The following is a 13,244-nucleotide window of genomic DNA, read 5'->3' on the forward strand; positions in this document are numbered from 1 at the left end:
TTGAGATTTGGAATAGAAAAAATTACATGTGGTTAAAGTGCACATTGTCAGATTTTAATAATAGCCATTATTATACATTTTGGTTTCACCATGTAGAAATTACAGCAGTGTTTATACATAGTCCCTCCATTTCAGGGCACCATAATGTTTGGGACACAGTAATGTCATGTAAATGAATGTAGTCATGTTTAATATTTTGTTGCATATCCTTTGCATGCAATGACTGCTGAAAGTCTGCGATTCATGGACATCACCAGTTGGTGGGTGTCTTCTCTGGTGATGCTCTGCCAGGCCTGTATTGCAGCCATCTTTTGGGGGCTAGTCCCCTTCAGTTATCTCTTCAGCATATAAAAGGCGTGCTCAATTGGGTTCAGATCAGGTGATTGACTTGGCCACTCAAGAATTTACCATTTTTTAGCTTCTACAGTCAGTCATATACATCACAAATTTGGTCAGGAGATATTTCAGTTGAAATTTTAACGTTAGTTCTGAAGTGGGAATGATGGAAAAATTGATATCAACAGTTTTTTTTTAATTTGTTGCTTACAAACTGGGTATCTTCATTGCTGTTCACAACACATACATCTAATCTGAATGTCTGGTAATGTGGCGTCTTGACACCTTTAAATATATTACCAAAAGAACATTTGCTGCAGTTGTGTCCTTTGGCAATCTCTAGTTAGCTAGTGTGATGTTTAACCTGTCAGATGGGTATAGTCAGCTTTAACAGCTATTATCATGAAATGCCTTTAGAAAATTCCTTGCAACCAGTATATTTTGTTGTGGATAAATTATGTGGGAAGCAAGAGTGTTTCTGTAGCAATAGCAATAACGACCCATGCTATGGCCATGTTATGATAATTTTCGGTCCACAGAAAACATGCTTGCATCAATCTGTAGTGTGCATGGTTAAGCACATATGTTATCATGGTCCAGGATTTATTGACACGGGTTGATCATACGCTGAATAATCCAACCACATTTATGTTTGGAAGTGGAAAGAAATAATAAAAATTGCATTAATTGCAATGTGTAAAAAGAGTTGAGATACCGTATTATAATTTTGCTGCATGTCATTGCGGTATATATCATGGCTTTATTTGTGAATATGTTAGTTTGTGACTTTATTTGAAGCAGAAATAATATGTGAATGCTTCATTGAGCATAATTCCGGCTGACAACTACGCACTTCGTCCGAGCACATTATCGCACACGCCATGCAAGTCATCTTAAATGACCACCTAAATTGTCATTTGGCATCCTAAAAAGCTGCCTAGGTTGCCCGGCTGGAAACAGGGGGAAAAAGTTAAGCGAGTGCCCTGTAATGATGTTCCAAACAGTTGATTTTGGTAAGCCTAAGATTTGCTTGATGTCTCTAACAGTTTTATTCTTGTTTCTCACTCTCATAATGGCTTCTTTGACTTTCATTGGTATAACTTTGGTCCTCATGTTGATAAACAGCACTAAAAGTTTACAAAGGTGATGGAAAGACTGGAGGGATGACTAGGTGCTGAGAGCTCTCTTATACCTGCATTAAGGAGGCAATTAAACACACCTGAGCAATTACAAACATTTGTGAAGCCATGTGTCCCAAACATTATGGTGCCCTGAAATGGGGGGGGGGGGCTATGTATAAACACAGCTGTAATTTCTACATGGTGAAAGCAAAATGTACAGGTCTTTGTCCCAAACATTATGGAGGGCACTGTATAAGACATTGGTGAGCTGCACTTGGTGTAATGTGCACAGTTTTGCTTACTCTGCTTTAGGAAGGATGTCATTAATCTGGAAAGCGTGTAAAGAGGATGTTGCCAGGACCCAAGGGACTGAGGTATAGGGAGTGGTTTTGCAGACTAGGATATTAATTCTTTGAAACCGAGGGTTGACTGTAGAACTGTATAAGGACATGGGAGGTGTAGATGGGTTGAATGTCCACAGTCCTTTTTCAAGGTTTAGGGAATCAATAACTAGAGGGCCTAGCATGAAGGTGAGAGGGCAAAGGTTTGAAAGGGACCTCTTCACACAGTGGGTGTATTAAATAAACTGGTAGTGGTAGTTGAGCCAGATACAATAACCAGACACAATACATTTAAAATACATTTGGACAGCTGCGTGGTTAGTAAAGGTTTAGAGGGATATGAGACTAGCTTAGATGATATTTTAGTCATCATGCACAAGTTGGGTTGAAGGGCCTGTTTCCATGCTGTATCACTATGATTCTATTAACTTTCAGAGTTCACTATTGTTACCTAATATGTGATGCCGTTGGCCTAGCCCCTGGAATTCTGCTGTGTGCTTCGCTGGAGTCTAAAAACAGTTTTTCAGTACTGCACAACACTGATTCCTGTCATTCAGACAGTTTTCCATCTGTGCTGTTTCAGTGCCTTTTATTCCATTAATCCTTCAATCTTGATGATGTTTATTATGAGACACCTTGTTAGGTAATGTTTGGGTCCAAATATACTAGATCAACTATCTTTCCCTCATTGATGCTTTTTATTATTCCATTAAAAAACATGATGAAATTCATTAAACGTGCTTAAGTAATCCATGCTGGGGTTTTTTCTAAACAAATTAATTTGCCTATGTGAGTGCTGGGTTGTTGTTCTACTTTTTTCTCCTTGTCTATTCTTTTGGAGCATTGATTGTCGTAGAATATAGTAAAACCGGTACAATCTGCTACGTGACTACTCAAAAACATGGAAGGTTCAGTCTCTAACTCGCCTGCTGATGTTTCTTTCCCTTGCTCCCTTGACACTCATCAGGTTCACAGGAAAATGTATCATGATTTGTGCAACATATGAAAAAGGTGAATTAAAAGTGGGTTTTAATGGAAATAGTCTGGAAAATCTGCTAGTCCAACACCAACAAATTGCTAAAGGTGAATGTAATGTGTTGAATTCCCAATCAGGCCCCTTCCCTGCAACGGTCACAGTGGCACAGTGGTAGAGTTGCTGCCTTACAGCAAATGCAGTGCCGGAGTCCTGGGTTCCATCCCCACTACGGATTCTGTGTGTACGGAGATTGTACATTCTCCCCGTGACCTGTGTGGGTTTTCTCCAAGATCTTCCGTTTCCTCTCACACTCCAAAGACGTGCAGGTTTGTAGGTTAATTGGCTTGATAAATGTTAAAATTGTCCCTAGTGGGTGTAGGATGGTGTTAATTTGCGGGGATCGCTGGTCGGCGCCGTCCCAATGGGCCGAAGGGCCTGTTACCGCGCTGTATTTCTAAACTAAGAATCTAAACTAAACCATGTCACTGTTTAAGCTGTTAATTCAAGACCACTTATTGCTATTTGTGCCATCAATTCATCTATCTTGGTACAAATGCTGCATATATTCTGAAAAAGCCCCCCTGAACCTTAACCTTTTGCAAACAGCCTCCACTCCAGTTTGAAATTCTGCTGCACAATTTTGCTTACACATTCTGCCCTTCCTGTAACTCTTTTATTTTCATTAACTCTTCACCAGCTCATTTAACCATATAATAACCATATAACAATTACAGCACGGAAACAGGCCATCTCGGAGGGATTCTTCAATCATTAACCTTCCCCTCACTTGATGAGCATTTGGCTACAAACTGACACTTGTGCATCTCTAGAATGTTGGCATTGGTTGGGGTGATGGGCATGGAACCAAGTGAATTTGTCCTAACCAGCTGATTGATGACAGTTAGAATGCAATTATTGATTAAATTGTCAAACTCAGCACACAGAACATGGATGGTTTGATTACCTTTGTCTCGAAGAATTATGTAATTGTGAAGACAGTTAGTTTGGTTTTGTGTGCGGGAAATTGTGTCTCACAAATTTTGATTGGGATTTTTTATCTGAGAACAGAAAAATGTCTGTGGTTTTGCTTGTTCATGTTGTTCTTGATACTTTCTGCATATTGCTGCAGGAGTCCTATTATTGGAGGGGTCTGACTAAAACCAATTAAGATGATGGATGGATGGGCTGTTTGATGTTTGAAGGAACTATTGCAGTGATCGTGATGACTGATCTCCAACAACCATAGTCAGTATCTTTTGTGTGACTCCAGTCATCGGAGAATCTTCTTTCAACACCAGTGTCATTCTGCAAGGATGCTGAAATTGCTCAGCAGGTCAGGCAGAATCTGTAAGAGAAACAGAGTTAACGTTTTAGGTCACGGACTTTATTGTTGGAACTGGAAGAGAGAGAAAATAAGTTGGTATGTAGCCAAGTTGTGGAGGGAATGAAAAGGACAAGGAAATATGACAGAATGAAGCCAGAATTATCAAGGGGATTAGTTGCAGGATATGCACAGCAGGTCAACTGTGCTATTGGAGAGAGGGAACACTGAACCAATATCACCTGGGTTGGATACAGACAGAGAAAGCTAATTACTTAACGTTGTAGAATTTGATGTTGAGTCCAGATGGCTGGAAAGTTTCCTGACAAAAGTTCCTCAAGCGTGCATTGGACTTTGTTATAACAGTGCCAGAGGCCACAGACAAATGGGTCGGAGTGGGATGTATCAGACTGGATAAGGTCATTCAAATATGATACTGGTTCAGTGTTTCCTCTCTTCGTTAGAACAGCCTAATCTGCTGGGCTTATTCAACAATTTTTACATTCACATGTCTGTTTTCATTCTCTAACTAGTGAGCACCCAACAAAAGCTTTTCACTGTACCTGTGACAATACAGGTGACAATAAACTAAACTGTAACTGTCCTCATCACAGATTTCACGAATAGAGGACCTGCTCTCTTGAACTGCTCTCATTACTCATCATTTACAGTTTATCACAGGGCAACTCCAGCCTCACTCTTTAGAGATATTCCTTTTGCTTTATCCAACCATTCCCAAACCTCTCTGCAACTTATTTTTGTTTCATCCTTTTCTAACGAAAGATCTTAAGACACTGCCTGAACTGCTAATTTATACTTCCCAATGCAGTGATGAAGTTAATAACCAGATATTTTGCTTTGGCAGCTTACAACCCAGCGCTATGAATATTGCTTTCTCTGACTTCAAGTAATCCTTGCTTTTCTTCTCTCTCTGTCCCTTCCCCAGCCTAGTTCTCTGACTCGTTTCATTGTCCTCCTGATTAATTTTACTGTTTGTACGCCTCGTTGTCAGCTTTCCCTCAGCCAACAATAAACCATTCTACATGTCCTTAATCATTGTCTGCTTTATCTGTCGTTTTCACACCTTACATTCTCTGTGCCTTTCCATATCCCCAATTTCCCTCACCCCTGGCTCAGTCCGAAACGTCACCCATTCCTTCTCTCCAGACAGGCTGCCTATCCCGCTGAGTTACTCCAGCATTTTGTGTGGTATTGTTATGGGATAAATATTGATCCAGGACACTGACAATGAAATCTTTTGCATTCACCTAACTGGGAGACTTGGTTTATTATCTCATCTGAAATGCAGCACCTCTGACTGCAGCCCTGTCTCAGTTCTATACACACCTGACATCACCCACTTTAGTGGTGTCATACATAACGAAGATAGTTATCAAACATTACAGCAGGTTCTAGATAAGTTTGGCAAATGGTCTGAGAAATGGTTAATAGTGTTTAATGCAGATAAATGTCAGGTGTTGCATTTTTGGGGGTCAAACCAAAGCAGAACCTTCACGGTGAATTGCAGGGCAATGGGGAGTAGAGCAGAGGGATCTACAATTGCAGGTACTTAGTTCCTTGAAAGTGGGGTTGCAGGTAGATGGAGTGATCAAGAAGGCTGTCAGCACGCTGGCCTTCAGTCGGAATATTGAGTATAGAAGTTGAGTTGTGTTACAGCTGTACAAGACATTGGCATGGACACATCTGGAGTATTGTGTTCAGTTTTGGTCACACTGCAATAGGAAAAATGTTAAACTGGAAAAAGTGCGGAGAATATTTACAAAGATGTTACCAGGACTTGGGAGCCTGAGTTAGAGGGAGAAGTTGGGCAGGCTAGGACTTTATCCCTTGGAGTACAGGAGGATGAATGGTGATCTTATAAAGGTACAAGAAGGAACTGCAGATGCTGGAGAATCGAAGATAGACAAAATTGCTGGAGAAACTCAGCGGGTGCTCTGTAGATGCTGCCACACTCACTGAGTTTCTCCAGCAATTTTGTCTATTATAAAGGTATATGAGACCACGAGGGGAATAGGTAGGGTGAAATATCGGGTTAGGTGAAATCAAGAACCAGAGAACATAAGTTTAAAGCGGGAGGGGAAAGAATCCATAAGAACCTGAGGGACGAGAGTTTCACGTGGATATATGGAATGTTGAAGCAGGTACTATAACAACATTGAAAAGCCATTTGGATGGGTACACGGGATATGTACCTCTATGTACACGTCCATGTAGCCATGATCACATTGCCCATGTAGCCATGATCACATTGAATGGCGGTGCTGGCTCGAAGGGCCAAATGACCTACTCCTGCACCTATTGTCTATTGTTATGGACCAAACATGGGCAGGTGGGACTAGTGTAGATGGAACATCTTGGTTGGCATGTGCAACTTGGGCTGAACGGCCTGATTCCATGCTGCATAAAGGGCCTGTCCCACCAGCATGCGATTGCATGCATCTAGAGCGATCAAACGTGGTCGCTTGAGGCGTACGACCTCATTGGGCCGGTCCCAATTCGAACCGCGGAGCCGTTGTGCGGGGCTGGTCCCGACATCATACTCACCAATCAGCTAGGCAGGAGGCAGGCCGACTGAATTTGGACGTAGCACGGCGCCGGGTGGTGATGTCATCGCGCAACGCCACGCGCTAGGCGTAGGCCGTCAAGACGCTGCGTACGGCCTCAATGCGGCTGCGGGCCGACAGGCCGTTGTCGCGCGGGATTTTCGGACAGTGCAAGATTTTTGGAGCCCCGCACAACTCCATACGCCTCCGCCGATCGAAGTGGGACTGACCGGCCCCGCGAGGCCGTACGCCTCAAGCGACCATGTTTGGTCGTGCTAGGCGCAGCATGCTGGTGGGACAGGCCCTTAACTGTGTGACTAAGTCAGAGTGTTTGGAGTGTGACTGAAGCCCACACCCTGAGTTGACTGGATCTTACTGAGTGAGTGTTTCTGTCAGTGACCTCAGCTTACAGTGCATCCACATTTTCGGTAACTTGGTCCTCCACCCCTCCCCCAAATCGTGTTGATACTCATTTCTGTTTCAGTGATTGAAGAATTTATTTGTGATGTAGCTTCTTGATTTACTGGTGGAAATTTGAATATGTATAAGCAAATATTTGATGCTAGCTTTGTGCACCCTCCCCCGCACACTCAGTAATAATGGTGTTCGAGCTGCCCTGGAATTCCTACTCGCAGTCTCAACCCAGGATGAACTCGTCCCGATGTAGGCTCCATTTAAGCAAGATATTTAATTTGTAACAAGAATACTCTGTAGAGTGTCTTTGGAGAAAAGGTGCTGAAAGATGTGTTTTTTGAGGGAGATGGGTGGGCAGATTGAAGCCTGTTTATGTTGAACGGGAAGATATTGATTTTAAGTGCTGGGTCCTGCATTGATTCTTGTCCCCTACTGTGCATGCAACGTAATGCTGCAGTATATCAGGAGGAGGGGAAGAAAAGCAATTTGTGCAGTGATGTAGAGAGAGAGAGAGAGAGAGAGAGAGAGCGTGAGCGTGAGTGAGCGAAAGCATCAAGTGTTGACTGTGATGCAGACGTCTGGCTTTTCCCCGCTGAACTGGAGACAATCTGACTAAGGATGGTTGGAAATGGCCTGCTTTTTAATGGGGGTCGACACTGCTCTAGCTTACCCCGGTGAGGTTAGATATCAGGTGAGCAATCCTGTTTGAATTGCAGCGGTGACCGATGTGTTCTTTTGTGTGTGCGCAAACGGGAGTGTGTGTGTGTGTGTGTGTGTGTGTGTGTGTGTGTGTGTGTGTGTGTGTGTGTGTGTGTGTGTGTGTGTGTGTGTGTGTGTGTGTATGTGTGTGTGTGTGTGTGTGTGTGTGTGTGTGTGTGTGAGAGAGAGAGAGAAACAGGGAGAGAGAGGGAGAGAAGCAAAGCTTAGCAGCCTCATTCGGAGCGTGAGGCCCTCTGGGCGTTCTAAACAAAAACAAGTGCAGGGCTCTTTGCGAGATCTCCTCTCTAGAGCCTCGTTCGACCGATTGCCTGAAAGATTCCTTTCTAAATAAGGCAACACAGGGCTGTTCTTTCAAAAGTTGGACTGATTTTCTGGGTTTTTGCCTGGTGTGGAGACAGTGACCCAACGAACAAGAGTGATCCTTTTCAGGATTTCCTGACTTTATTTATAAGACACTTGTCCAGCCTCTGCCTGTGCTGTTGATTTAATCTGTGCTTGAAATGATGTGTATATAATCTGGGTCAACACTGCTCTGGATATGCTGCTCAGAAATGCTATGTGTTCATATCTTTTTTAACGTAGGCCTCGTCCCTGTTTATGTATAAACAATATGCTTTGGATAGACTAATTTGCTGTGAAGCTGGGAGAGTGAGATTTGATAATTTATATGTTTCAGTTGTCCAGGATTTGAATGGTCTCTTTTGCCTTGAGTCACAAGTACAGATATCTGCAATTGATGCCTGCTGTGCAAACAATCCATTGACCCAACAACGTTAGTACTGGATTTTTATATGTGCTGAAGTGTTGCTTCCTCCTTCAAAGCATACCGTAACCATCCCCCCTGTAGTTCTCTGTATTCTCCTGCTCCTACCTCCCAGATATCAGGGTTCTTCCATTCCTGCCCTCTTCATCTCCCCATTTCTCCAGCTTGTATTGGGCGATGGGCCTTGTCCTGTGGAATTTCTCCTTTAACTCTTTATTTCTTCCTGTCAGAAGCTCTTTACAGCTAAAGATTATTTACCCTAATATCTCCACCTTTGATTTAGTGTCTTGTATTGCAGCAAATATAACAATGCATTTTGCTACACATCACATTACGAGAGGTGGTCCAAAATATATGCTTAAGGGACTATTCAGTGTAGTTTATTGTCATGTGTACTGAGGTACAGTGAAAAACTCTTGTTGCCCAGAGTGGAGATCTTGTTCAAGTTTGCTTTATACTATGTTACTACATTTAAATGACCAGGCCCGGTTTATGTTTGGTCTCACAAGATGTATAAGAGTCCACACCTGGAACAACGGACACAGTTGATAAGGTTAAAGGAAATGCAAGTGAACCTCTGCCTAACCTGAATGAACTGTCACAGAGTCGAGGGAGGAAGAGGACAGGTTGAAATTGTTTAGCGAAAAAGAAAGTGCTGGAGAAACTCAACGTGACAGGCAGCATCTGTGGAGGGAAATGGACGTACAACGTTTTGGGTAAGGTCCCTTCTTCAGACCGATGGAGTAGAGGAGAAAGCTGGAACAGAGAGGTGGGGCTGGTGCCAAGCCTGGCAGATGCTAAAGATAGAGGTGAGGGAGGGGTGATGGGACAGATGGGTGGGGTAAGTGACAGAAGTTAGAGGTAAAAAGAAGGCAAAAAGGTGTCAGCCCGAGAAAGAAAAGGAGTGAAATGTAAAGCCGGTGGAAGGGAAGGGGTTGAGAGGAAAATATGGCAGAGGAGCATATGGATGGAAAGGGAAAGGAGCAGGTGGGAGAAATGTGTGTGCACCAGGTGAGGGATGGGAAAAAAGGGGGGTGGTAGGTTACCATTACTTGAAATTGGAGAATTCAATGTTGTAAGCTACACAAGTGAAATATGAGGTTCTGTTCCTCCGGTTTGTGTCTGGCTGCACACTTGTAATGGCTATTCAAGTTCCAGCTTGTAACTTGCCCAGGACGGAAAGGTCGCTATGGGGAATTAAAATGGTCAGCAACCAGGTGTTCCAGCATACCTTGGCGGACTGAGCACGTGTTTGGTGAAATAGTTGCCAAGTCGAACTTGAACCTGTCCCCTTCCTCCCTCAAACTCCCGAAGTTTAATCTTGGAGCATCACATGAGGCAGGCGCAGCCACGATGGATTTGGAAACCTTCAGGGTGGAGGTCTGAAACTGGAGAGTTTTTGTAGTTTTTTTTAAATTTTCAATTTATTGTAGAATTGTATAATTTACGTTTCCTTGTGCTGTCTGAAAGCCCTGTCCCACTGTACGAGTTCATTCAAGTGATCTCCCGAGTTTAAAAAAAAATCAAACTCGTGGTAAGCACGTAGAATGAAAGTAGCGGGTATGTCGGAGCTCGGGGACGTCTCTTAGCGGCCCGTAACGCTAACGGCAGGTACTCGGGAAATGCGGTAAGCTCGGGAAGACTCGTGAAAACTTTTCGATATGTTGTAAAATGTCCGTGAGAGCCCCGAGTACTTACGAGCGGCCATTACCGTAAATCTCTGAGTTCGAATCAGGGCAAACTCGGGGAGAACTCTTGAATGAACTCGTACAGTGGGACAGGACTTTTAGTCTATGTGCCTGCAATGCTGCTGCAAGCAAGACATGAAGTGTCCCTTTACTACACTGTACAGTGAAGATGGCAATAAACTTGACTTGGCTAGATTTGGAGTTCAGGAGAAATTTCTTTACCTCGAGAATGATGAAAGCGTGCAACTGTTTGTGATGAGATTAGTGAAGAGTATGGGTGCATTTGGGGAACGTCATGAGACCAGAAAGATGTGATGTGCAGGAAGGGGGTGAGTGGATGAACATGTGGGCCATAAACTCCAGCTTGGATTAGATGGATGACATATCTAAATGACTGTGTTGGTTGTAGCTAGCATTGGTTACTTTAGACTAGAGATACAGCACAGAAACAGCCCCCTGGCCCACAGAGTCTGCGCCAACCATCACCAATACACCAAAACTCAATAATCAAGACACTGTGGTGGTGGGTCTGATCTCAGACAACGATGAGAAGGCCTGCTGTGGAGGTGGCTGATCTGGCACTCTGGTGTCAGGACAACAGCCTCCTCTTGAACATCAAAAAAAGTAAGGAGCTGATCGTGGACTTTAGGAGGGCACATCATCCGAGGACGTACACACCATTGAGGATAAATGGAGATACTGTGGATAGGGTGAGCTGTTTTAAATGCCTGGGAGTCCACATCTCTGAGGATATGAAATGGACATCACACGCCGCAGCACTCGTGAGTAAGGCAAGGCAGCGCCTTTACCACCTCAGGCAATTGAGGAGATTCAAGTGTCTCCGAGGATCCTCCAGTGCTTCTACTCAGCGGCTGTGGAAAGCATCTTGTCTGGAAATATTACAATCTGGTTTGGGAATTGCTCTGCCCAGGACAAGAAGGCTCTGCAGAGAGTAGTGCCTTCGGCCGAACACACTATGGGAACTCCACTCACCCCTCTGCAGGAACTATACAACAGGAGGTGCAACTCCAGAGCAAATAAAATCATGGGAGACCCCTTCCACCCCTGCAACGGACTGTTCCAGGTGCTACGGTCAGGCAAACGCCTCCGTTGCCATGCTGTGAGAACAGAGAGGTTGAGAAGGAATTTCGTCCCAGTGGCCATTAGGACTGTAAACTCCTATCTCACCAGGGACTAACTTTACTGTACTACTGCTTTTTTAAAAATTGCTGTTTTTTTTTCCCTTTTTACTTCCGCCCACATTATTTAATACGTAAGAAAATATGTGATTCTGTTCCATTCTGTTTGTAGTTTGTTCTGGTTGTTTGTTTTTTTTTGTCTTTTTGCACAAAGTCCGCGACCATTGCCATTTTCATTTCACTGCACATCTCGTATGTGTATGTGACGAATAAACTCAACTTGACTTGTGATCACCTTCTATACTAGCACGATCCTACACACTAGGGACAATTTACGATTATACTGAAGCCAATTAATCTACAAACATGTACGTTTTTGGAATGAGGGAGGAAACTGGAACAGCTGGAGAAAACCCAAGCAGTCCCAGGGATAACGTGTAAACTCCATATCGACAGCACCTGTAGTCGGGATCGAACCTGGGTCTCTGGTGCTGTAAGGCAGTAACTCTACCGCTGCGCCACCGTGCCATCTTTACTATTGGACAGTACTATTTTGGCCCATTTGTTTTTTTTACAGCGCTGTAGCCTTATGCGGGCTCAATTCCAGTAAAGTGTGACCTGATTGGTGGCTCTTGCACTGACATTATTTCCGACTTTCTTCGACGTTCCCAGGCAACAGAATTTATGAAATTTTGAAAATATAGACATATGCGCTACATTATCTCATAATGCTTGCTTCTGAACTAATTTCTCCCAAATATTGTCCAAACCTGACACCTCATGTGTAACATTGTGGTGAGTTTTAGTGTTAAAACAGAAGTTTTTAAGTTAAAAAATTGAATGAATGTTTGAAGTTCTGAAATCTTTTTGGAATGAAGGGCTTTTTCAAATATGTTCTTTGTATGTTGCAGCCTTTCACTTCAAAGACCTCCAAGCAGCCTCTGACACCCAGTGCCTCATCTGTCGGTGAACACGCAGTCCAGTTCTCGCACACCAGCACCAAGGACCAACCAAGCCCACACAGTCCAGCCAGCACTCCAGATGCTGCCAGTTACCTGGTTGAGAGCAGCAGCAAAAAAGTTGCACTTTGTGCACAGTTGGATGTGAGTGTGGACCAACCACCGCCGCTCACCAAGGCCGAGGATGTCGGTATGGGGATTAAGAAAAAGAGAAAGAAAAAAGAACTAAAGGAGGATGTCAGCAGTGAAATGGTAACCGATGCACCCAAACCAAAGAAGAAGAGAAAAGAGCCTAAGTGTGATAAGGAACCGAAAGAGGGCAAAGCTGCAAAAGAGCCTAAGGGCTCAAAAGGAGCAAGGAACCGTGGGGAACCTAAGGAACCTAAAGGTACCAAGGGGGCCAAAGAGCCGAAGGAACCTAAGGGTGCCAAGGAACCCAAGCAGCTGAAAGAGCCAAAATGTAAATCTAACGCTACACCCAAAAGCAAGACCAGCAAGAAAGCCAGGTAAGGAGCGTTCATTCCCTACACTGACTGTGCGGTTCAACTTTATTTGATTCTGTGTCGCTTTGTGCAATACTTCTCATTTATTGCTTTATTAATTGCATTTTACCAGAATAGTAAGTCATTCAGTTCCATCAAAGGTGGTGATGATGATACTTTATTGTCACTTGTACCCAGGTACAGTGAAAATCTTGGTTCTTGCACATAAGAGTCAAGGTCTCAAGGCCAGTTTATTGTCGCATGTACCAATTAAGGTACAGTGAAATTTGAGTTACCATACAGCCATACTAAAAACCCGCATAAAAGTTAACATAAACATCCAGCACAGTGGATTCCACATTCCTCACTGCGAAGGAAGGCAATAAAGTTCAATCCTCTTCCTCTTGTTCTCCCACGGTC

At 43.6% G+C, this 13,244-nt stretch overlaps 1 protein-coding gene across 5 annotated transcripts in view; it reads left to right on the plus strand.

Moving 5' to 3' along the window:
• chd6 (chromodomain helicase DNA binding protein 6) overlaps positions 1-13,244 on the plus strand; it is a 186,725-nt gene that overhangs the window by 73,616 nt on the left and 99,865 nt on the right. For 2 of the 5 annotated variants that reach the window (XM_055651953.1, XM_055651954.1), the window contains exon 3: positions 12,295-12,848. In XM_055651953.1, the coding sequence (XP_055507928.1) occupies positions 12,295-12,848 (554 nt within the window). Of the gene's footprint in view, positions 1-7,153; positions 7,765-12,294; positions 12,849-13,244 lie in introns of those variants that run through there. The other 3 variants (XM_055651951.1, XM_055651952.1, XM_055651955.1) reach the window with 3 other exon arrangements.

The sequence above is a fragment of the Leucoraja erinacea genome, chromosome 21 (genome assembly GCF_028641065.1).
Source record: "Leucoraja erinacea ecotype New England chromosome 21, Leri_hhj_1, whole genome shotgun sequence".
Taxonomy (NCBI): Eukaryota; Metazoa; Chordata; class Chondrichthyes; order Rajiformes; family Rajidae; genus Leucoraja; species Leucoraja erinaceus.